Source organism: Neolamprologus multifasciatus, chromosome 16 (genome assembly GCF_963576455.1).
Source record: "Neolamprologus multifasciatus chromosome 16, fNeoMul1.2, whole genome shotgun sequence".
Classification (NCBI taxonomy): domain Eukaryota; kingdom Metazoa; phylum Chordata; class Actinopteri; order Cichliformes; family Cichlidae; genus Neolamprologus; species Neolamprologus multifasciatus.
In genome coordinates this window covers 7,925,739-7,952,209 of record NC_140454.1, presented here as the reverse complement: position 1 = coordinate 7,952,209, position 26,471 = coordinate 7,925,739, and the positions used below count along the sequence as shown (strand labels likewise).

The 26,471-nt window shown below is 38.9% G+C and overlaps 1 protein-coding gene across 1 annotated transcript in view; it reads left to right on the top strand.

The window, feature by feature from the left end:
- The window catches only part of htr2aa (5-hydroxytryptamine (serotonin) receptor 2A, genome duplicate a), a 95,854-nt gene that overhangs the window by 46,557 nt on the left and 22,826 nt on the right, over positions 1-26,471 (top strand). The window contains exon 2 of the mRNA XM_085135392.1: positions 19,533-19,733. Within this exon, the coding sequence (XP_084991518.1) occupies positions 19,533-19,733 (201 nt within the window). The remainder of the gene's footprint in view (positions 1-19,532; positions 19,734-26,471) is intronic.

Here is a 26,471-nt window from a genome sequence, read left to right as displayed (position 1 = left end):
ACTCACCTGTTCTTAATGCAGCCGTTCACACTGCGTCATTTCACAGGATGACTTTGCAACATTTATTTTTTAGATTTAATCTTGTTTTAAAATAAATAAATACATACATTCATGCAGATAAACAGATCTGACCAATCACAGGGTCATTTAGTGATGATACTATCAAAACATTGTAAACTTTCATTCATTCTAGACACAATACTGATTCTAGACGATGCCCCTTGGTCACTCACCTCTCTGAAATAATTTCTCTGCTTCCTCAGATGTCCTAACTGTGGTAATCATCACCGACATCCTGAAATCTGCATGAAAGCAGTCATGACACAACTTCAACTACTGGATCAAACCATGAAACTCTCCCTGCTGCTGCCTTCTGTTGAGAATTGGATGAACTCAGAATCTCCATTTCTTTAACTTCTTGTTTAGAAACATCAGCACTGACTCATCATTGCTCGATGTCTTTTTTTTTTTTTTTTATGCCTGTCCCGTTTGGCTCTTTTGCCATCAGAATTATTGTTTAAAGGCGAAGAAAGATGCCCAACGGATTTACTTTACCAAATGGTCCATTTGATTCACCTTTTATTGTTTATTTTATTTTCACTTGCTGAATACGGGACAGACTTGACCAGGTGAAAGAAAAGGGAGAAAGAAAGAGGGAAAGAAAAACAGCTGAGAAGAGGGACGGGGAGAAGGGCAAAAAACAAAAACCAACAGAATAAGCAGAAAAAAAAATACATATATCGATCACCTGGATCACCTGTTGAGAAAGAAAAAAGAAAACAAGCAGAAGAAAACGAGAGTAATACAATAAACAACATCACAATGATATATGGGAATATGACAGTAAATACTAAATATTAAACATTATTGTGCAGCACGTAAGATCGACAGCGCACAGTGTGCTTTGAGGTAGGAGCCAAAAAGGGTGTAGTTTGTGTGTGTGAGCACCTGTGTGTACACCTGTGAGCATGGACGTGCTTGTTTTTAAAAGGTTCCTTCATGTAATGATCTGCTAGAAGGTGTGAGAAGCCACTGCCCCATCCTCCAGGGCATGAAGCAGGTATGGAGGAGATCATTGACATCATTGCTCGATGTCAACTCCATTTTCTTTTTTGTAGTACATCTGGTGTGTAAGTATGTACGTTAAAAAAGGAAAGAAAAAAAGAAACATCGTGAATTTGATGACATTCTTTCGTAACGCTTTTATTTATCACAATACTCCTGATCCTGAGTTGTTTTCAGGCAGCTGATCTTTGTTGGTTGATCACTACTGGCGTTCAGTTTCCTTCATATGTCAAGTTAATATTTTCTAAGTCTAGTTAATATTTTTTTAATCTCACATGCATTAACAACCAGTGTTTGGGTCCTCTGGAATCTCTTTTGCACTCTATGTTTTTTCTGAATATTATTTTTTCAATGACTCGCTTCTTGGAACATACTATGAAAATTCAGATGTAGAGCCTTCACCGCCTTCTTCTTCTTCTTCCTCCGTGTAGGGACCTTCAGCTCCTCTTCATGTCACATGTGACATAGATCCCTGTTGAACTGAAAAATCGCATATGAATGAATGAATGAATGAATGCTTTATTGGGCAGCATGAGAACAGGAAACAAAAAAACTCCTCTGCACAAAAAAGCACATAAATGTCCACATTACAACATTGGAGCACGTGACAAGCCACAGGGTTGGGTAGGGGGTGAGGAGTAATCTGAAGGAAACACAGCAGTCCTCCTGCACAGCGCTACCATTCCAGCGCGGCACACAGACCCGCCGTCTTCCCCCACAGGAAACAAGCATCGAAGGCGTTTGGAGAGGGAGGGGGATGAGTGCGTGCTTATCAGTGTAAGTGTATGTGTGTGCGTGTCCAGAGTTCAGCTGAGACAGTGTCCTTCACCCTATCAGGCTCGGTAAACAGTCTGCTAGCCAACCCAGGTGGCCTTGGGATGGGAAGAATAGTCATCACACAGCCGTTATCAGGGAGTTGTTGTTGTTCGGCACCAGCCTTGGGCCCGCAGCTGGTGCCATGGTTTCCGCATGTTGAATTCGTAGATTTTTCTTTCTTCTTCTTTTCTTCTTTTTTTATATGGACAATAAATAGTAAAAACTTATAAAAGACTTGCATAAGATGTGGCCTACTTCATACAGTGAATCATATAAGGCTTATATGATTTACTCGTGAAAGTGGCCACTTTCATATATTGTTTTAGGAAGTATCCAAAGCATACAAGTTTCATTTATATAATTTTTCAAGGGGTCTTATATCCGTTTTCACTCTTGTATGCTTTTCATACAAGTTTCACACAAGACAGATACAAACTTTATAAGATTTATATATATATCTTTTTCATATGGGATACCTTGTTCTTGATATTTGTACATATTTGCCCCTTTTTGTTATGTAGTGTTTACCTGGGGGCTCTTCTTCTACTTTTAGGACTTGAGTGAAAATCTGATACAGTAGTAAAACCAGACAAAAGTCAGTAATGAAAATAAAATTTAAGACCTCAGTGGAAAAAATAGAAATCTCAGATGGTTCACCGTCTTTTACTACAAGTGTAGCTAATTTTGTGCTTTATTTCTATACAATTGTGAGCATTTCCATCTCTGCTTCTGATCCTTTGTCTCATGCCTCACTCACTTCATTATTGTTAATCATCAACATTGTCTCTTCCTTTTCGTGGCTCTTGTCATCATTATGTTATTTGAGTTTTGACTCCTTTTCTGTGCCTGCATGCGAACCTCCTGCTCTCTGTTGTTCAGCTGCTGGCTTTCCTCATGTTTCATCTCCCGTGCTGTCATTCTGCTCTTCAAAACTAGCACAATCAACTTATTTTATCACCACAAACATGCTTTAGATGGAGCACTGGAATAATTACTGGCTGAGGCTTTCTCTCAGCTCCGCTGGGTGCTGTGGTTCTCTGGGGGAACAATTTCATTTGCAGCTGAGCATTTTCCACCCTGATTTCTGGAATAAAAGCAGCATCTGAATATACAGCTCTTTAGACCTCAAGGCAGCAGGAGGGCTGAGTAGAAACCCAGAATTAATGGTTTATTTATAGTCCAATTTGGGAATTTAACATGATTACCATTATAATTCTCTTCACATTTTCCAGGAGAGTATACATTTCACCTGTTGTTGTTAAACCCCTCCAGTGCCGTAGAAAATGATACTTAACCTTTAACCATTGTGTTGATGTTTCCCTAGGTTTGGCATTAAACATTTCAGTGTTGACAGCATGTTTGTCACTAATAAACAACACGTGAGAGTTCTTTTCTAATTTGAGAAAGAATAACAATAAATATATTGTTGGTTTTTAGACATTAAAAGCTGTTCTAGTGGAAGGACATGGTGACTTTACTTGGCATGGATGGCGAGTTGCAAATTCTTCAATGTTGCAAGACCTGTGTCTGAATTTGCCTGTGAAAATGTAACCTGTCATGACATGAACTCAAAGCCTGTCACATTAGATTTTTATATATTTGTGATAATCAACTGTTGCATGGATCAAGAGTTCACTGCAGAAGGTCCAGGTCACAAGTCTAGACACCAATGGCAGCCATATGAACTTGCTTGTAGAGGTTCGTTTGAGTGTTTGGGTTTCTTTGTATTACTGTAGGGTCTTTACCTTACAGTATAAAAAGCCCTGAAGTGACTGTTGTGATAAGGAGCTATAAAAATAAAATTGAAATAAACTGAATATGTCAACCACTGGTCATGAAAAATGGGTATTCCAAGACCATTTGCAAGAGGTTTGGATATCGCTAGCTGCTTTGAAATTCTTTGCCAAAGCATCATTAAAACAGCCTATTGACCGGTCAGTTACCACCTGCCAATTGGCAGCCAGAAAAGGTGGTCTGTGATAAGTTGAAGGGTGGTGGCAGCTGCTAACAGGAAATTGGTCACAAAGTAGTATGTAGTGCTCTGTGATTACTTTGGTTGGTCACAGGTTTCCTGTATGGAAGACAATGACTTGTCTGCAAACACATGCAGGCTGCAGAGAAACTGGAAACAAAGACTGTTCACCTTCAAAGTAAAAGTTTTTCCTTTTGAAATGTTTGCAGAAGTAAGATACAACTTCCACTCCCTGCTTTCAGTTTGTGTTGCACTTTTTCAGGTTTCACTGCTGCTCAGAGAGTTAATGACAACTGTTTGCAGTCAAGTCAGCATCTTCTAAACTACAGCAGACTGTAGCAGTCAGCTAGCAACCAAAGCAATCACAAAATGGACAGGGCAGTACCGTCTTTTGTGACCAGTTTCAACAAAAACACAACCAGCCAACTTCAGCAAACACTGACCAATTGCTTAAGGAATGCACTTTTTTCCCCTAATGATGGAAGATTGCCAGGGGGTCACCAACCTGTTAGGCCTAAAACAGAGAACCAAACTGTTAGTCGACGTACAGGGCACAGACAAACTAAGCAGATGAAACACTCTGAAAGCAGATAAAACAGGAGCAGCAGCATTAAAAGCAGCTATTACATTAAAAATGAAGTCCCCATTAGCTTTTCTTGCATGTGTGTGAGTGACTCAGTCTAACTTGAGGGAGTTGCAGCAGTCACTAGTGATGTGTCCTGTGTGTCGAAGCGTCGAATCGTGTGTCGGGTAATCTCGGGGGCGTGTCTGTGAAGCGCGTATCGAGGCTTGCTTTGATTACGTATGCAGTGACGTTCGAGGCCTCGCGAGCAGTCCGTACCACGTGACTGATTCAGGGACTGGTTCACCGGTTCGCGCCAGATTCGAAATAAAATGGGCAGAAAAACACAGCTGATTTCCCATCACACTGTGTTATGGAATTGGATTACGTACGTGTTACATAGTTACTTGAGCATTTCTTCCCTCGATGGAACCAGGAAGGAAGAGATTTTTTATTTTATTTTATCTCTCCTAATAAAGTATGCACGCAGTAATAAATATCACAAATGATAAGCACCATAATATAAATAAACAACACTACAGATCCTATAATCTGATTTCTGTCTTTTAGTTTATTAAAAAGTGAAGCGCCAAATACTAGTTTGTGTCATTATCCAGATGTACATAAGCATGATTACACAGGTACTAGCGGGTTTTGATTATCGATTAAAATCGATTCTAGCTTGGATAACGTGATATCGATTCATTAAAATCCTGAATCGATTTTTAATATAAATATTACTACATTTCAACCACCACCAAACAGCTAAAACAGTAAATGAGAGCAGGTACACCAATTCTGCACAAAGACGTAAACACAAAGCTCTGACGCATCACAATCAGTGAGATGTCGCCTTTCTCACCAGACAGCACGGACACGGTCGGGGCTGAAAGCCGACAGCTCGCTGATTCTAATCTAAGGCATCTGCTGTGATGCTTACACATTAGATAAAGTCTCGAAAGTGTCAGCTTTCTTTTTATAGTTATAAAAATATGCAAATGTACTGATCTATGATCTGAATTATACTATTGACTGACTGTCTGAGGCTAACAGTTACACAAACATACCAAAACTCTGTCCTGATAGTTTCCACTTTCTCTTTTGTATCACACATACTGAGACAATATTCGGGATAAATAACCAAGAAAACAATTTATTTATTCAGTTTAGAGGTTTACACATCATTATAATCACAGAGCCCGCTTCACTTGAATTGTCCACTTGATGGCGCAGTAGAGCAAATGAATCATCACAATGCTTCGAACCATGAGTCGACCAATTGGGTGGAAAGCTTCAGTTCATCATGAGGCTTCATCTCACCATCACTAGCAGTCACAGAAAAGTGAAGCTGTTGCCTTACTTCAGTCAGCCATAAAACTCTGTCAAGGCTGTGTGCAGGCAGTTAAAGAGGAGAGGACCCAAAATGCAAGACTCGCAGAGGCAGATGTAACTCAGAGTACTCAGCTTTATTGCTGGAAAGGCACAGAGCAAAACTAAACTGGTTGGCTGGCAAGCAAACAGAGGACATGAGGGTAAGTAGACGTTAACAACGCAACAGAGGACAAAGGAAACACAGGGCTTATATACACATGGCAGTAATCAAGGGATGAGAGACAGGAGGGGAACACACCTGGGAGAAATCACAGCTGACGAGACACGGGAAACATAACCTGAACACACTGACATCAGACACGAACCTTCAAAGTAAAACAGGAAACAATTTAAAAGGATGCAGACAGACACTGAACTTCATCTAGAATAATAATCAATACTATAGAAATATACCAAAATATAAAAAACCAAAAAAGCTGGGTCAAAATGACCCAGAACCGTGACAAACATGTAGATAAACTGAGGCTGAAGTATAGAGAGAAGACAGCCATGAATGGTGGAATTGGAGTTGGTGTATGAATGACTGTGTGTATGTGTGTTTTTGACATGATGTAAATTATTCATTTTTTAAAAGTGACAGCAATTGTTATGACTTATCACAATACTCCTTGTAGAGACAGCTCTTTTTAGAAAGCTCTGCGTTTTCCTACACTGAAATGTTACCACATTATTTATTTTTTATTAATGAAATTGTATACATATCTTGTTAAGTAACGTTAATTAGATGTGATATTGATGCTACAGCCAGTTTCTGGCCACTTATGGAAAACTCTATTAGTCAAAAGGGAGATGTTCCACTATACTGAAATATGGTGGGGGAACATGGCAGTTTTCACAAACTGGTGCCCTCTCCTATATATTTTTAAAAGATTAGTCATACATTCATGAGAATTTAATCATTTGCGCATTTACAATAAACTTTACTGACTGTATCTTAAACTCTTTACTAACATCATTAGGTTTAAGTCTTCAGGAAATTAATGTAGATGAGTGTGAAGTTTTCTAAAATCAAAGAGGGTGTGTGTGTGTGTGTGTGTGTGTGTGTGAGAGAGAGAGAGAGAGAGAGAGAGAGAGAGTCTTCTTGGCTTCATCTTCTTCTGGCAAATATTCACATGAAGTAAATTGGATTTGGGGGAGACGGGAGAGTCGCTTCAAGAGTTCGGGTATCTAAAACGTTGTGATTCTGGTGTGTGTGTGTGTGTGTGTGTGTGTGTGTGTGAGAGAGAGAGAGAGAGAGAGAGAGAGAGAACATGAGTCAGTGTGAGGAATTCATGCTAAGTGTGTTTGTACGTGATCATCTGTCTTCTTCTCCTCCTCTTTCTTTCCAGCAGATTTCTGTATCTGTCTTTTCTCTCTGCTCTTCTTTCATCAAAACTCTGCCCTTGTGGGAGCTCATTTTCCCGCTCTCCATTTCCTGTCGCTCTTCTTCTGTCAATTATTTTCATATTGCTTCGCTTTTGAAAGCACACAAACCTGGCCAAGAAAGAGGTCGTGACTGAGCCTTTGCACTGTTCTTCGCTATTTGCTCTCGCCGTTGAGATGAAATCCCACCCTCTTAATGATGACAATGTTCTGTTTCTTCTCATCTGCGATCCTCTTCGAATCAAAACCCAGACAACCTTGCACCCTGCCACCCCAAGCCTCTTCTTTGTCTTTACTTTAAAAATCTGCATTTGTTTGCAAATGTTGGCTCTGCATAGAGAAAGTCTGAAAGCGTGTTTGTCTCTTTTCTTCATCTGCACTGATCCAGTTTTATGAGTTACATCACAAATCTCTAAGCTTCAGTATCTGGCTCCATTGCGTTCTGAGTGCTTCGGATTCATTCACTTTCTAGCCAAGGTTTAGATTCAAAACTGAGTTAGAAAAGAGAGCATGCATATATACTGTATAAGTAGCCACATATTGGGAGGTTAGGTAAAAGTGCTGCAGTTTTTTTCATGTAATGTGCATTTGAATTCCAAAAATCTGATCTGCCTGAACAGAATGATACCTTTCAAAGGAGAGTGATGCGAGGACAGCCAGATCTGTCACGAAGACTTCTGAATACAACCCCATCTATAATGGAGTTTACTCAAAAAGACCCTTACAGACACAAAACTCAGCAGCAGTGTCAGGATGGACTATCCATTATCTGTATACCCATTTGATCATTTAATAGGCAACTGAAGAGGTAAAGAACAGGTGTGGAATAATAACATGTAAATAATAAATGTGCATGTAACATAATGGTGATAAAATAATGTCCCTGTCTAGTGAGATAATAGTGCTCAAGATCAGGCCCATTTGAGACCACTTGACCCAAGGACACAACTAGTACAAGCAGTACTTTCTCAAGTACTAGAACTTCTGAAGACTCCATCTGCAGTGCTGAACTGTGAACTGAGGCCTTTGTTGGTGGCTTTTAAAGCGGTGCGTCCTCTAAAGCAGTACAAAGTCTGGGGGAAAATGTTGAGCTAAAGTGGACTTACTATGTTTTTGCCCTATTTTCTGTTATATTATTACTGTTAATTCTATTAAGGTCTATAAAACATCACTGCCAGAAACAGTGTTTTCTACCCTAATGCTGAACTGAACCGTGAATCAGAACGTGGAAGATTCTAAATTTCACACGCAAAAAACTATTTACATATTTATCTTTTTTTGATACCCCAGAGGCTCAAGTCCATACTAGATCACGCATGACCCAAACAAATATGATTGTAATCTCCTCATGTAGCCAGGACCTGTGATAGTAAATGTAATGGTTCTTAAATAACGCTTTTCAAACTGGCGTGAGAACTCGAGGCACTTTATACAGCATGTCACTTTCTTACATGCACTTTTTTTTCCTCCTACATGTAAGTGCTTTCTATCTAACATTCTCGCTTCATTGAACACATCTGGAGCAACCAGGGAATGAACCATCAACCTTCTGATTAGTAGATGACCTGCTCTACCTGCTGAGCCCCATCCATTTGTGGTGCTGTATGGTGCGGACTTTTGTACCCTGACTACAATCTTAAAACTCAAATTGCCTTACAATATAACACACCATGGGGTCACTGCTGTGAGCTGGCGCTATATAAATAAAACTAAACTGAAATAAATAGAAATGTCTGGGGAGAAGCAAGCAAATGTCCCACATCCTGGTGCACATCAACCTGCAAGCTTCATATCTCACAGTTACAGTTAGAGAGACATACATCAGTGCATCTTTAAACTTTTTCTAAAAGAAAAGCATGTCTGCCAACAGTGGGATTCGTGCGTGCTATGTGGCGAGTTTCCACATAACGTCAGAATCAGCAGACACAGAAGGGCATGTTTAAGTGGCAGAGGAAGCAATAAATTATTAAATATCGGCTTGATTATTTCATTTAGGACAGTGAAGGATCAAATGTTTAATAATTTATCTTCTGGTTTCCCATTTTCACTTTTAATATTCTTTCCTGGTGGATTCATTCCCATGAAGATTACACTGCTGCGAGCTACGAGTTAGACTCCATCATTTTTGTTTTGTCATGCAAGTCTAAAATTTAACAAGCTTAAAAATGCATGAGTTCAGCTTTTGTGTGTGTATGAAAAAGGCTTCTGTTAACCAGCAGTTGGCAGATGTTACTCGTAAAACTTCCAGTAACTCGAGCAGTGCACATCATAACGAAACACACAAATAAACCCTCCAGAAACATCTGAGACCTGCAGTTAAAACAGAGCTAAAAAAATAAATAAATAAATAAAATCTTTCACTTATGTTTGTTGTTCTTCCTCAGGGCTCCGACCTGCTGAAGACCTCCAGCTTGACAGCTTAACTGTAGGTTATGTCACATTAAACCGTGCGCTGTGCTTAACGGTCTGAAGGATTCACGCAGCGCAGTCACCCAGATTTAACCTCCCTGAGAGACGACTGAAGTGATCCAATCTATTTACGTCTGTGTCCATCGGCAAATCAATACTTTGCGCTCGGTTCTCCTGCTGGTCAGCTCTCCAGACAAACCACATCAAAACCCCAAAGAAGATTTAAAAGCCTGACCCACTGTTCACCCTAATGGTTTCACAATGAAAACACGCCAACTCATCCCACTATACCTGCTGGCTCTCCAGCTCCACAGTCTCACCCTGTAACCACAGTAAATGTGTCACAAAAGCTTTCATCAAAGAAAAACAAAGACTTGCTGATATTTCTGTCATAAATCTCATTACACTGTGGGTTTTTTTGGTGGTCACAGCGGAGAAAGGCAGGAAATATGAGGAAAGATAAGGAGCAAGGTCCCACAATTAAACTGGAGACTCACTGCCGGATGCGTTTGAACCCATGTGGTATGTGCCCTAACTCTGAGCTGGGGGATCTTTTTTGAAAGATACAGTTCTGTACATGCAAAAGTTTCAAGCCAACATCATCTCTTTATACTTCCAAGGAGACAGACTTTTTTTTTATGAGTTCTTTAGTGATAGATATCCAGGGTTTCCTTTGTCTTTGGATATTGGCTGCTTTTCACTTATTTTCCATTCAGTCCTTCTACCTGACCTTTTTTTGTCTGCACATAACAGACAGGTGAACAAAGAACCATCTTTAAATTACATCTTAAGGCACTTTGTTACAAGCAGCATGTCAAAAAAAGACATCACTTGTTCCAATTTCTTTAGTCTAATCAACAAAAGATAATGAATGTTTGACATTGATAACACTGTAGTTTTGCACCAACAAGCCATTCTCAAAGAACTCTTAGCTGAAAACTTGGCATATCTCAGCCTAGTCTTGTGTGTCCTTAAAAATTGCGATAATTTTCCAATTCCCCATGATCCCTACAGCCCCCCCTTTTCCAGGATTGTCACAGTTATTGTGCTGCAAGCCTGAAGTTACAAACAAACAGTGAATCTGAGCAGTGGACGCTGCACATTGATATGGTAGTATGGTTTTTAGAGAGCCAAGTAGGCTTTCCCCAAAACACACCCTGTTTTATCCCACTTTGTGACTCCAACAGGGGATCGTAATTTACAAGATGAACAACATATTTTATTCTAAAGGAACCTGGGGATGACAAAGCCCGAAGAACACAACGGTTCTTTGGTCTTTGAACTGTGCTGTGTCACCAGAACAGGCAGAAAATCCATTGTTTTCCCACTGATTGAACCATGGTACAGAGCTGACTGGGTCTAATTGGTGTCAGGCAGTGAGAAATAATGTCACAGTCTCCTGCGGTCTGACACCTCTGAAGCTGTTGAGGCTTTACAAGCTGGGGAAACAGCAACATCAAACTACTGGTGGCTCTTTGAGAAAAGGAAGGTGAGGTGACAATGCTGGAACATGTTGGGTATAACGCGACAGCAGCAGTTTCATGAGGACAACTCCCTGTGCAGCAGCAGGAGGGGGAGCAAACAGCTGCATCTTGGTGGGTCCTAAGAGATTTTTTTTTTTACTTATCCTCTTTTTTTTAGGTACATGTGGGGAAATCTCTCAGAGAGGGATAATTCAATGTGGTTCCAGGTCATTGGTATCAGAAGTTATGGAGCCAGTAATAATGTGATACTTTGTAGATCCCTGAGGGGGATTGTCTTTGTGTTGCTCTGTGGGAAAGTGAGAATGGAGGATAAGCCACAGCACAACATCCTTGTTTAAACACAAGATCCAGCGTTAAAGCAGGTTTTTCTTCAGTGTATGCAACCCTTTAATTCAGCTCATCTTATGGACATCTATGTGCACAGGACAAGAAAAATCGCTTGGTCATCAGAAAAACTATTAATTTGAATGAAACTTGCCTTTATTACCCACTGAGTGTATTTCAGCACAGCTTAAAGTTTCATTATCTCATTCAGAAATGAGAAAACAGTTGACTAAATGTTCAATGAATCATCAAATTAAGTTATTAGGAAACACTGTTGGCTTATTCAGCCACACAAATGCTCTGCAATACAGGAAAGATTCACCTTGTGAAAACATTTCGAGACATGCCTTTTTCATATCACTGTATAGGTAATGTGTTTAAAAAACAGAGCTCTGTCTCATCAAAATGAATGCAGTGCATACCAGCTGTGTAGAATGACAGCAGGTCTCCACACTGACTTATTTCAAGCTGATGTTCATTACTTGGGTGCCAAGGGCCAAGTAAGGGCCATTTAGGGACGTTTTGTCAGAGCCTCCAGCATCTGATAGGAACACAAGGTGTCCTGGGGTGACGTAACTGGTTTCCAACTCTTCCCCTGTAAATGCTTGGAATCACACTGAAACACACCCTTAAGCCCTTTTTTTTTCCAGTGTGCATGGTTAATGTTTTGAATTGGCAAAGCAAAGCAATGTACAAAATGCAGACCTGCTAAATACAAAACAAATGAAGTCTACTAATTGTGAACGCTACCCTGGGTTTTATTTCCCTACACATGGGTGTAAAAAATTACTTGATTACACAGTGATCTGGTGCCCAGTTTGGAATATGTGTAAAGCCAGGGTACAAATGCGCCTCAGTTTAGCAGTGTTGATTCTTTAAAATGACAAATGTCACCAGTGGCAGCTCATAAAATCTGTAATGTATGTGTCTATTCTGATTGTTTAAAAGAGGCATCACTTTGTGTAACAATTGTAAGAGTTCACATTCTTGCTATTAAATGCTGTTTTTAGCAAACTGGGATCGACACTGGATCAAATAACTGACCTACAATTTGGGAAGATGTGCTATTCTAATGGGCTGACAAAAAGTGACAGGCTGAGATGGTCAGTCTGAGATGAGAAACAAATCCAAATTCTCCAGGACCTGGTCATTAGACACAAAGGGAATACATTCAGCAGAAACTGAAGTTTTTAATGAATGATAACATGAAGACAGTAAGTCTATTGAAATATATGTTTACATTAAAAGCTTACAGCTTTTCATTTAGTATCTTGTTTTCTTTACATGCCATTCATTTATTTTTATTTTTATTTTTTGACTAATCCTGATTTGGAAAACTGTATATAATAACCAAAAGGAATTTGGTTTAGGAATTATTATTTGTTATTACTATAGTAAATTAAATATATCATAACAATTGCAGCATACATATGTATATATACTATACTGCCAAAAGCATTTGGTCATCTGGCTTCACACACATATGGACTTGAGTGAGATCACATTCTTAATACACAGGTTTTAATATGCTTCCTATGAGGTTTACCGATGTGTTTATGTAAACTTTTTAAAATTCTTCCAGAAGCGTATTTGTGAGGTCAGGCACTGATGTTGGACGAGATGCCTGGCTCGCAGTCTTCATTCTAATACATCACAAAGTTGTTCTGTTGGGTTGAAGTTGGGTTGACTGACGCAGGCCAGTCAAGTTCTTCCACATCAAACTCACTCATCCATGTCTTTGATGTAACATTTGGATGCCGCTGCTCAGGCATGGAAACTCATTCTATGACACACACTATGCACTGTTCTTGAGCTAATCTGAAGGCCACGTGAAGTTTGGAGGTCTGTAACGACTGGCTATGCGGAAAATCGACAATCTCTGTGCATTATGGCCCCAAGTGTCTACTGGTATGGCTCTGTGATTTTGCGTGGTCTACCACTTAATGGCTGAGTTGTTGTCGTTCCTTATCACTTCCACTATGTTGTAATACCACCAACAGCTGACTGTAGAAAGGCGAGGAAATTTCATGACTGGACTTGTTACACAGGTGGCATCCTATTACGACACCACACAGGAATTGACTGAGCCCCTGAGAGTGACCCATTCTTTTGTATGAATTAAATAATTTGGGTGTTTGAGGGAATACTTTTGGCAACACAGTGTAGGTCTGTAGGTGTCATGGTTCAGGGTCGGTTCGACCCAGCTTTTCGGAGTTGTTATGTTTTGGTTTTGAATGAAGGATTTTGACAGTGACAGTAGGTGCCCCGTCGCCTCCTTAAAAGGTGGGCCAGTCTGAACTGTTGCGCCTGTGCATTTGCAGAGACATTTGTTTATATCATTTCCTTAACTGTGTATGGGAACAACTGTATAAAAAGTACAGGAGAGACAGATAAGATATATTTTTTAAAACTAGAACATATAATTGAACTGTAGGTCTAAGGTAAATAAGCAACTAACCAGCAAGTGCTATTAAGAAATATTTCACAACTTCTAACCATTCAATTGATATCCAATTAGTGTATGTTTGTTAATTAGTCAGTTAGACAGAAGATTTGTTTAGGCTTAAAGTGAGAAATACAATGTTATTGGCCATCAGTAACCTAACACTGGGACAATAGGACAACTATTATCCAGTGGTAATTAGAATTTCATTGATTAAAAATTCATGCAAAATCATTTTCATGCAGTTGCCACGAATAGGAAAATAAATAGACACTAAAACTGAATAAGACACAAGGCTGTAAAACCCCTGAGAGTTCTCCTCAAATCTAATACAGCATGAATTATACACATTCAATATTAGTACTGATAATATCGGTAACTTCAAGCATTTATGGTATTCAGAGGACAAAGTTGAAAGATTTTGGCAAGCTGCTAACTTCTCATGTTGTCGTGTTGCCTCATTAGCTTGCTCTTTAAATCTAATTCGGAAATTGTTTTCATTTATTTAAAATCTCATCTGATAAAATGCAGAATCTGCCCACCTGACACACAGGACAGCACAAGTGCAGGCCATAAAAGAGAGAAAAGAAAACGGTTTGCGATCAGTGCTGGAGTATAATGGGCCTGATTGAGAGAGAGAGGGAGAGCGCAAAGGAGATTCACAAATGTAAAACAAGGTCAGAGAGACAGAAAAGGACATATAGGCAGACAGAGGACAGAAATAACTGTTCAACATGACCATCAGACAGAGACGATGACATAAGCAGCGCGATTAAAATGAAAAAATCCACAGGAAAAGAGGAAAGTAGTGAAGTGATGAAGTGATGATGACGGTGAGGAGAAGGCGGTAGAAGAGAGTCTGGCGGTGACCATGGCGACATCGAGCAACGTGGATGAGTCATCTCCTTCCAAATAAAAGCCTGGATCAGGTTGTCTCTCACCTGTTGCATAGTGGGAACAACAGAGAATGGAAGTGATGAGGAGGAGGGTGCGTAAACACTCCACCATGATCTGGAATATGATGGTGCTCATGATGATCTGGCTCTAATCCCCTCAGCTATGGATCTTTTTTTGTCAACACCCTTGGGATGAGATCCTGGGGGAGGTGGTGACAACTTGGCCACAAAAAATCTCCCAGATACTGACAGGGACTTTTTGTCTACATATTCTATATGGGCTGATGTTAAATTCACATGGATGAGCTGATTTATTCAATCAAGGGCTGGTTTCTGTATGCGTACATTCATTCAGTTTTTCATGATTATGCAAAATTAAGGTCCCAATTGTCCTTAAAGATCTGCATCAAATCCTCAGTGCCATTGTTGACATCTCTTAAAAAAGCAGACATGGTAGATGCATTTATTCTTGCTTTTCTTATGGTCTTTACAAAGAGTAGGAGGGGGCCTGGCTGCAGATGCATGGAGGATTACATTTTGCGAGGACTGTAACTCACCATAATGTCAGCTATTTAGCTGTGAAAATCAGTTTTAAGCAAGCACTTGGCAACAGTGGGAAAGAAAAACTCACATTTAACAGGAAGAAATCTCATGGTTTACAGAGGGGCAGACATCTGCCGTGAGTGGTTGAGGTTTAGGCAGAGCAAGACAGGACAAAAGGCACACATGAGAAGAATCAGTAATGGTTAAATGCAATACTGGGGTGTAAACACAGAGTGAAAAAGAAGCGAATTAAGAGGAAACACTTATCATGGGAGGCCCCCAGTATCCTAGGGCTATGGCAGCATAACTAAGGGAGGATTCAGAGTAATTTGATTCAGCCTTATATAAGCTTCGTCAAAACGGAAAGTTTCAAGCCTAATCTTAAAACTAGAGACGGTGTCGTTGTAGTTCCACAGAAGAGGGCCCTTTCACCCGCATTCAGTTTTTTAAAACTCCTATTGTGATAATATGGTTCTATGATGTCTTTAACATGAGAAGGAGAAGTTGAGGAGAAGGATATTGAATTCAGTTCTTCATTTAACAGGAACCAACAATGAGAAAGCATTATGGGAGAAATATGGTTGCTTGTTCTATTCTCCGTCAGCATTCTTACTGGAGTGCTCTAGATCGACAGTCTTTTTAAACAACTTTTACAACCTGATGATAATGAAATAATCGAGGCTAGGAGTAAAAAAAAAAAATGCAGTAGTTTTAGTTTTTCAGTGTAACTCTGAAAATATTTTTTCAAATTTTAGAGATATTGCACAATATCATATTAGGATATATTTTGGTCAAGAATGAGCCCAAGGTTTGTCACAGTGTTACTGGAGAGCAAGTTTATGCCATCTAGAGTAAACATCTGGTTATACACTATGTTGTACGTAAGAAACCACGTTTATCCATAGCCAGCGTGTCAAATTCCTTTCAGTGTCACTTGCTTTGGTGCCTGGAATACTATCAGCTAAAGTCACTGGAATCTTTAGCTTCGTAAATCTAAGAATGGACTTGCCAATAACCAGAGTTTGTTTGTTTTTTTATTTGAGAGGTGGGTTGCTCTGTTCGTAAAGGGGCTTGGTGGAGTACTGGGTGCTTGCTCATCATAGCCACACAGCTGGCCAGATTCCCCAGCTGCTGGGGTAATATACCAGGACTAGCTACCTTTGCTCGTGCAGGCTACTTGGGCCTGGCTATCTACAGGGTTGTTGTTTTTTTGTTTTTTTTGTTTTTTTGTTTTGTTTTTTTTTGGGGGGGGGGGGGGGGGCAGTTATGCTGTGGATTCAGTTATCCAAATAAATGAGTCTGATCTCCGAAGCCATTAATGATAAAGGAGGGCAAAGAGTGAATAAACATTTATAAGCATTCTGCTAATGGTGCAAGAGTATTGCTCTAAGCTAGCAGAAGCTAACCTAGCTAATCACTAAAGACACAAGAGTGAGAACCATTCAGATCTCTTCGAAAAGTGTTTATTAAATGGGACATTACCACATTTTCATCTACAGATGCCATTTATCGATTTATAGACATCTCCTGATGTATTGGGATTGGTGCAATGGAACTAGCGAGCTGCTTGGGGTGACACCCCCAAAGTGGCCAGTGATAATTGGCCACGTTTGCAATTTCAAAGACTCAATAGTAATCTTTGCTGTTTTTTTTGTTTGTTTGTTTGTTTGTTTTACTTTCCGTGTCTGCCATGTAATTGGTACTGCTGAATTTGCTTTGTAAAGAAATTTTTTTCTGCACTCAAAATGTGAGGCTTTTATTTGTTTTTAGTTTTTCACTATATCTCATTTCATTCCATTTTGATATGCCCTGTGCAGAAACAACCTCTATAAATAAACTAACCTTGATCTATAGAACATAAAAAGCATATTTGCTTCCATCCATGATAATATTCATAATAGTATTCACAATTTAGAGGGCTATATTTAGAAATGACTGCTGCAGGAGCAGCACGACAACCATGAGGGAGACATGCTGTGGTGTTGTGTGTGTGATTTGAAGATACGTGCATGTCTGTAGAAACATATAGTTCCAGCCTGTGCACCTGCAGTTTAGTCAGTGGTGGATGTGTCTGGAGCACATTCTCAGTTCGAGGCGGGTCTAAAAGCCTTCGGCCTTGTTCCATCTGTATGACTCATTCCATTTATCACTCTGCAGTGACTGTGTGATCAGCTTTTTAGAGGCTAACAACACTCAAGTCCATGAAAACCACCATTGCAGCACAGCTAATGTTCTTTAGCTTAATGTTCTAAGTTAAATTAAAGCAAATCTGCAGTCTGGAACAAAAACAAATATTGTCCCTGTGTATCATTACTATTCATATTAGAAAGACCAGCTGCAAAAACCTACGAAATAAGCCACTGGTTATCATGAAGCCACCTCCCTTCATGGGAAAATTTCCTGGAGATATAAAAGGAGAAGAGAGACTTCTCTGCTTTTAAGTGAACTATGAAATACATTGCTAAGTTTTGAGGGACATAGACATACTTTCAGTACATGAGGTATAGTGACTGTATTTTTCCAGTTAGTCCTCATGTTTCATCTTACTCCACAATCGTTAAAGTTAGATTTATTCTGTGGCGTCATGCCTCCTGCTTTTTCTCGTTCTTGTAGTAATGCACCATGGTTCCATACTTTCCGTGTAGATGCCCGAGCCACATCGGCAGGCTCCAGTCTGTGTTAAAAAGCAGAAAATCCATTTCCTCACCCATGTCTCTGAGTCCTGTATGATACAGTGGGAAACTCATTTTAATGCCTCCTCTATCCTCGGTCTGATGCTTTCAAACAGTACATAAAGCTTGTAAAGACGAGAATGCAAACATACCGTTTACTTTGAGGCTCAGCTAATTCTTCAAAGCAGCATACTGGTAAAGCAAAAATACCACTTTTTAAGGTATTTCGTGGGCATATTTCTTGCTAAAAAAATACCCAAGCATGAGGTCATTTTACACATATTACAATACTATATTATTTTTAAGATTCCAATGCAGCAGTGGTTTAAACTACCTCCATTTCTAAACTGGATTGAGCCATGAAGAAGTAAAACAGTGAGGTCATGACCAGGTTAGGCTTTGTTCCACTAGCTTAAATGCAAGCTCTTGTGGGAATTTCAATGGTCTTTGTGGAAAAAGGATAAGCATTCTCTTGAGTGTTACTTTGTACTGCTGCTCAGACACATTTTATAACAAAATTAAACCTGGGTTCTTGTTATCTTGTTATTCTTGTTATACAAGTTTAATTTCATATCATGATCTCTTCTAATGTCAGTTCTGTGAGGACCTGTCAGAGTAAATAAAATAAGATTGTTATTCAGTGACAATAATTTATGTTTGGAAGTGGGACTCTGTTCTGAGACCTTCCTGGCTTGCCACTCACAAATTTAATTAAGTCAAATTTAACTTTAATTAAGTGAGAAAGAACATGAATAGCATGATATGGAAGAAATGAGGGTGGAGGTGGCTTTGTGAAGGAGCATGAGGAGCATGAGCCTGCATACAGTGACAGCTCCCACTGTATGCAGGCTGAAGCAGGTTACAGAGCACACCCCAAGTGAGATTTGCCAATAGGATGTTCATCTGAGTATCTGCAGAGCAATCAGCTGATGATTTTGAAAACAACTGATGTGCCAAGATTGCTGGCTGAGCTTCAGGCTACGACCTGCCAGAAACAATGCTATGCAAAGATTTTTCAACATTTTCAGCAGCTCGCACAGTGTTTTTCCCCTCTGTGATTTTGTTCATTCCAAATTTTGTGCACCCAAACTCATTCATGGATTCACCTCACTGGTCAAGCACTGACAGTTAAGATCAAGAGCAATTTTAAATGAAAGTTGCTTAAAAACATCAGTATTTGAAAAAGTACCATTTCTGAGTGATTTTGAAACACGTTTTTAAGTGTTCTCAGTAAATGGTCTCTACTGAATTTTAATTTTAAGTCTGTGAATATCAGTCAGGTGTAAATAAAGCTTACATTTGGGAAAACCTGAAAAATGCGGTTTTAAATAATTGAATAAAGATATTTATCAGTCAAGTAGCAGAAGATGTAATGTTGACAGCACTAAAATGCATCACTGTGTTATTGAAGTATAGCCACAACTAGCAAAAAAACAGATTAGTCTTCAACTTAATGTTCAGATTTGATACAATGCAGTGAAATTGCCTTTTGGACGATATCATCCGGAACACTGAGACTAAAGCACCATTGTTCATCCAGGTAAAGCTATTTTCACAGATTCAACAAATATGTACTCTCTGCCCTTCTGCAGATTACGGTTGGCCCCTGCCCTCTGATCTTTGCCCCATCTGGATCTATCTGGACGTCCTGTTCTCCACAGCATCCATCATGCACCTTTGTGCCATTTCTCTGGATAGATACATCGCCATACGCAACCCATTCCACCACAGCCGCTTCAATTCTCACACCAAGGCCCGCATCAAGATCATGGCAGTGTGGACCATTTCAGTGGGTAAGTACACACATGCAGACCTAAACACCAACTATCTATGGTCTATATATCTGTCAGTAAATTGTGGGATACTGAAGTCTTCACAGGCCAAAAATGCTGCATTAGATTGAATTTGAGATGCCTTCAACACTAACAGGGAGAAAACACCAACTGGCAGTAGCATGCAGTATGTCAGTGAACAGAGCAACAAGGATATGATGGGATGACAGTGTGGGACATTTTCAGTCTTGGCAGAAGAAGCTACGACAAGCAATGAGAATGGACAAGAAATGTTGGAAGTGCAGGTGGATCATGAGTGGATCCAATCCAATTTTATTTATAAAGCACTTTAAAATACCCAACACAGGAACAAAGTGCTGTACAGAAAATAAGTTAAAACAATAGAATAACAGAAAACAGCAAAATAAATAAATAAAACACATAAAACATAAAATTAAAACAGCCCTATATTCAAACAAAAACAAGATAAAACAGCATTGAATCACCTAAAAACAACTAAATAAAAAATAAAAAATAAAAATAAAAAAACCAACATCTCACGTGGTGTCAAAGGCCAGGGTAAAGAGGTGGGTTTTCAAGAGTGACTTAAAAACAGGTAAAGATGTGGCCTGTCTGATCTCTAAAGGAAGCTCGTTGCACAGTATTGGAGCTGCTACAGCAAAAGCACGATCTCCTCTAAGTTTACGCCCAGTCCTGGGTATCTTCAGGAGCAGCTGATCAGCTGACCTGAGAGAGCGGGTGGGTGTATAAGGCTGTAGCAGCTCAGAGAGATAAGATGGGGCTAGGCCATGGAGAGCTTTAAAAGTAAATAAAAGAATTTTAAAATGAATCCTAAAAGAAATGGGCAGCCAGTGAAGTGAAGCTAAAACAGGGGAAATGTGCTCAAACATTCGAGTGCCAGTTAAAAGACGAGCTGCGGCATTTTGCACCCTCTGTAGATGACTAATATACGATGCGCTGACCCCAATATAAAGTGCATTACAGAGTGGATGTTGCACTTCACGTTGATTTAAAACAGGGAGAATACAACTTTGAAATCTAACCAAAAAATAAAATGGTTCAGAAAAGTGTTATGAATCAAATAACACTACAAAAAATCAAAGCACCTTCTTCTGAAACACTGCTTGAAAAGCCTTTAATTTCCTCCAGTATTGATTATTGCCCGGTGATTAAAAAGCCTTCATGTCAAGGTCCAAATGCTTACATTCTGATTTTATGGTTCTCATTTTCAAGCAAGTCAACAAAACCTGGAGGTGTCCATAGTTTATTTTTTTAGGTTTCTTATAGAAAAACTTGTCTTGTACTGTAGGTATTAAGCATCCGACAGAGAAATGCAAAATGGTAAAAAAATGACAGCACGGCATAAAATTCAAAACAAAAGACATATCATGTGAAAAGATCTTGGATCACGATTGTTTATGTATACTTAAGACCTGAAAAGATGTTAAGCGAATCTTTAAGGTCGTGATGCTCAAATTTTCTCATTTACAGAGAGGAGACCCTTCTTACTCATGGTCCTATCACAAGTATGTGATAGAGTCAAGACACCAGTTAACAATCCATAAGTAACTCAAAGAGCAAACCTCGTGGGACACAACAATTAGTGAAACACAGATTATTTAAAGATTGCCAATTTGTAAATTTAAGCTGCCAAACATCATCCTGGGTAATGCTAGCTTGCCAGGTACAATAAGGCCTCAGTCACACAGGCCTATGTGACCCCCTGACAGCCTCCAGCTGCTAGAGAAAAATGTGTATTCCCTGCTGAGTGCTCCTGGCTCTTGCTAAGTTTAATCGGTCAGAAAGCACCCAAAATCCCTTTATGATTGCTTTGGTTGCTAGCACACTGCAGTTTTCACTCTCAGTTTGCATGAAAGATACTGACTTGTCTGTAAGCACTTGCCAATTATTCCTTGAGCTGTAGTGAAACTTAAAAAAAATCTGTGATGCAATAAAGAAAGAGAGACTGTTTACAACTAAACATTTTGTCTTACTACTGCAATTAACTCATTTGTGAAGGAACATCTTTTACTTTAAAGGCAAATGGTTTCTGATTTACATCACATATTTCACAGTTTCAGTACAGCTCTTGAGTAGTTTGTTAGTGTTTGCAGGGAAACACAAAAACTACTGGCAACCACGGCAACCTGCTACAGACCAAATTGATTGCAAGGAGGTTGTCAGTGCAGCACTGTGTATTTCTTTGTAACCAGTTTCTCATTAGGGACTGACAGCAACTACTTGCATTGTAGAATTTACACTTTTCCTTTCCAACTGGTAGTTGGCCTCTTTATATGACTGGGCTCTAACCATGTATATATCTACTAGGTCATCAAGGTGTGGTCCTTACCAGTATCTACAAAGGATTCAGGCCCGGCTCCTGTCAGAGCGAGAGAGGGTTTTTGAAACCTCTGCTTTGTGCTTGATTTCAAAGGCAATTATTTGAACATTTAAGTTCACTTTGTATCTTATTCTGTTTTCGTAGACTGTGGGCTAGCAGTCTTGTGTGGCTTGCCTGAAGCAGCATTCATACAAGGAGGTACTTTTATTGACTTCATTAAAGTACAGAAAAGGTGAAATGAGGATAATGTGCTTCTTGAGGCTAAGAGCCATTTTCCCCAAAGTTTCCCAGCCACACTGTCGAAACTGTAATGGGAATAAGTCAGTACACTGAGGTTTTAAAACAGTGGAACTACACCAAACCTAAATCACTCGCAGAAGCCTTGGTCTACATATTTTACATCTATTATTTCAGTTCAGGATTCTTTTACTTTATTGTTTATGCTGCTGAAATTAAAAGAAGTCTCTGTAAAAATGTACCCATGTACATGTAAAATGTTGCCTCTCTTAATTCTAAGATGTTATGTGCAAGAGCATCATAAAAATGACTTTATATTTAGCAGGTCTTAAAACTACTTACATAAAAATGAACAGCAAAGCAAGAATGTCTTTTTTTATTGACCAAAAATGAAGTCAAAATGCAGAAGCAGTGTTTGAAAAACGAATTCCATCCTTACTACTTCCTAGGAAATAACAGGGTAAGTAGCAGCCATTTCCTGCTAATCAAATTACTGGATTAACTGATCATCAGCAAATGTGAGCACATCTATAAAAATATGGTTTTCGCTGTTAAAACAATGTCAAAGAGGAAATACATCACCAACCTTAGAGAAGCAACTGTTGCTGCCCATAAGTCTAGGAAGTCTAGAAAATATGTGATTTCTTTATCATGTGACTATACTATATATTAAGAACACTGTCTTCACCAGATTTACATAAAAAAAATTAAATATTCACTCAAATATTTGCTAATTTTTCAATAATTTACTGTTGAACTCATCATGTAAACTAAACTTAGAGGACAATTTGGTGTTTGATTTGACACAAGGGTGCTGCCACCATTTGTGATGTAGCATAACTTAAGCAGCAAGGAAGGTGATAGGTAAATAGCATTAGCAGACGATTGAAGTTCTTTTAAGCATATTTTATTGCTGGCATCTCCATTTTACCATAAAACAACCAATCAGGCATGCAAAAATCCCACTGGCTTTATACAGGACTTTGCCCACACCTGACCTCGTTAGTCCCTACCATTGAAACAAATAGGTCAGACCAAACAATACAATTCTAAACAAAGAACAGGAATAAGGTCATGCATGAAACTGACAAACTCATTTACTCAACTAAATGGTTTGTAAAGTAAAACACTGCATACAATATAACTCAAAAGGCTATTTTAAAGAAAACAAACAATACTATATGAAAAACCCTCCATTTGCTTACACACAGTGATGCAATCATTGACCTCATGACCCTACATAAACAGGAAATAGTGGGCGGCCCTTCCCATACACCTGTCTCACATATAGGACCTGAATACACAACATGGACACCATGGTAAGTATAACCAACGCAACATAAAGAAACATAATTTACCAGACATGTGCCTGTAAACAGAAGAAAATTCAGATGATCTGATGGTTAGTAGTGTTTGCTTTAAAACACATGCATGGATGTAAAGGATGTAACTACTGCTACCACAAACAAAACCCGGGATAGTGTGTGTTAAGAGAAGTTACACCAGCAATGTCTAAATTAAAGCATTATGGCTGACTGTAAAATAACAATATATGCAAGTAACAAATGGCAAATGAATTCTGTCCTAGCCACTTTGTCACAGGCAGTACATCAGTGCTGTATTTTATTTGACATGTGCTCTTTGTAAATATCGGATCTCTAATAAAGGCCAGGATTCTTTTGCTATGATTTACTTGGCTACTTAGCTAAACCGAAGTTACTTAAGAGAGAATATAGTGAAGAGGAATAAAAAGAGTACAATCCTATTCATCAAAAACATTGCAGCCAGCTCCTCATAAGATGCAATTTTCCACAAGATGTTTATGGCTTCATATAATTTTTTGGAAAGGACGTGGAACAATCAAGTCTTGATAATTGGTTTCTGCTAGTCTGACTGGTCTCCAGCTGTTCAGTTCAATGGACATAGATGAGCAGGAAATGTAATGATGAAATCAAAGATCTCAGCTTCACGTGATTGCAGTGTGCAAAAACATCATCAGATGTTGGTGAAGTTTGCACTTTTTCTGCTTCAGTTTTTCTGTCCCTGTTGGTTTCCTTAACTCATTAGTTGGCATGCTCTTATACTAAACTAATTAAAATGAGAAATGTTAGAAAGTTGATTTTTCTCCAAGTCGCAGCATGCCGAATCCTCAAATTTTATCAAATTAATGGGTGATGATAACATTCCAGCTATATGTCTGTGTGGTTGGGCTCTTTGTGATTTTCTAAGTCTATAAAGTGAATTATCCTGATTTAATATAAGAAACAACACGAGCACCATGCCAAAATGATAAAACAAATATAACAGTGAGTGATATAAGAAGAAATATTTAATGTATTTTGTCTATCTTCAGTTTTAGCTTGACACTTACTTTTGTAGTTTTTAGTTCATCTGTCTGACAGACTGATCACCTTATGTTATGGTGAGGGCTTCATCATTCGTCAGTCCACAATTCACAAGAATCCCTATATCCTTTAGGGTATTAGTCAGATTTTAGTAAACTTGCACCTAATGATCACCTAATGGGTTTTCCCCAAAACTTAATATCAAGATCAATAAATGACCAATAAATATAACTTGAGAATTATGATGAGTGAGCTGGATGAGCTAGGACGTCATTGATGTTCTGGATTTGAGTATCCTTGATTCCTGTTGATTCATTAATTTTATTTTTGTGTGTGCTTCCTTTTGTTGAAGTGCGAATGACCTTTTGCTTGCTTTAAGTGCCTGCTCTTTTGGCTCTTTTGGTTCACGGCCTGACTTTCCAAACGTGTGGTATTGTGTGTTTGGGGTCTGTGATCTATTAAATACCTAAATACTGATGTGTTGGCATAGTGTCAGACAAATGGCAGCACAAAAAAACTCCTTAATGTAGTCAATAATGTAGTCAATTTCCATGTTAAAAAAAAAAAAAAAAAAAAAAAAAAAAGAAAGAAAGAGCCAAATTACATACAAGAGTCAACATAGCCACAAAATAATATCTACAACATAAAATGACTGCAGACAGAACACAATTACTGTAAAAAGAGGCAAACCTACTTCAAAATGATGCACAACAACCAAAGAAGAAAAACCTGACTTAACGAGAAACAAAATTAGTACAACGATAAAGCTGCAGAGAGATAACAACAACCAGAATCACAAGACTCACAAGACCCAAAATCAAGATTGCAAAAACAAAGTTAACACAAAATCTGTCCAGTCAATTACGTGAAAAACCTCAGTTATTTAATGTGATTGTTCATCAACTTTATAAACATAGTGCAGTTATTGCCCTTTAAAAATGTCTACTTTTACAGGGAATTTTCTAAAAAGCTGAAAGGTGTGTTCTGTTCTGTTGGCTAATTATTTACACACTGCTCTCCCCTACATAAGCTGTCTTACAGGTTAAAACTATCAGTGTTGGTATCAGCATCAACAATACTGGCTCTGTATTTACTTTGTATCAGATAATACCAACATTTGGAGTATTAAACAGCACTAGAGAAGAACAAAGTTATAGCACAGAAAGAGCTATAATGAAACTGAGTGCTGAAAATAGTTACTGCAGTCACTGTCTGCATTTTTCACATTATGTTTTTTCTTTTATCTTTGGCTGCTTTTTTCGAGCTTCTCCAATTTCCAGAGAACTTCGATGTCTCTCACTTCCCTGTTCCAGCCAATGATTAACCATAAGGCCCATCCTCAAAGGCAACTGCTTCTGGTATGCAGCCTCAACCATGATATATCCACAAGTGCACCCAAGGACAGCAAGAAAGTCCAATGACAGTGGACTTGTGAGTATTGTGAAACCATCAGTTTTAGCTGCAAAAAGAGCAACGGAGAGATGAAACTGCCAACCAGCTGACACCTTAGACACTTGCTACCAAACACAAGCCGTGTTGTAAACCCTTGGAGATGTGGAGACAAACACAGTTGGTAACCTTAACCCTAACCTTATATTCAGGACAAAGGCAAAACAAAATGTCTTTGGAAAAAAAACATGTCTATTGGGAAGATTTCTTTCTCTTTTTTTTCCTACTGATTGCCAATACTTTGGGGTGATCAGAACAAGAAGAACCAGAAGATCCCAAAGAGTTAGTGACGTTTTCACAGAGTTACTTACAGAAACCTTTTGCAACGTTTGCATCTTATTGACCTTGTTTACTAAATGAACTCAA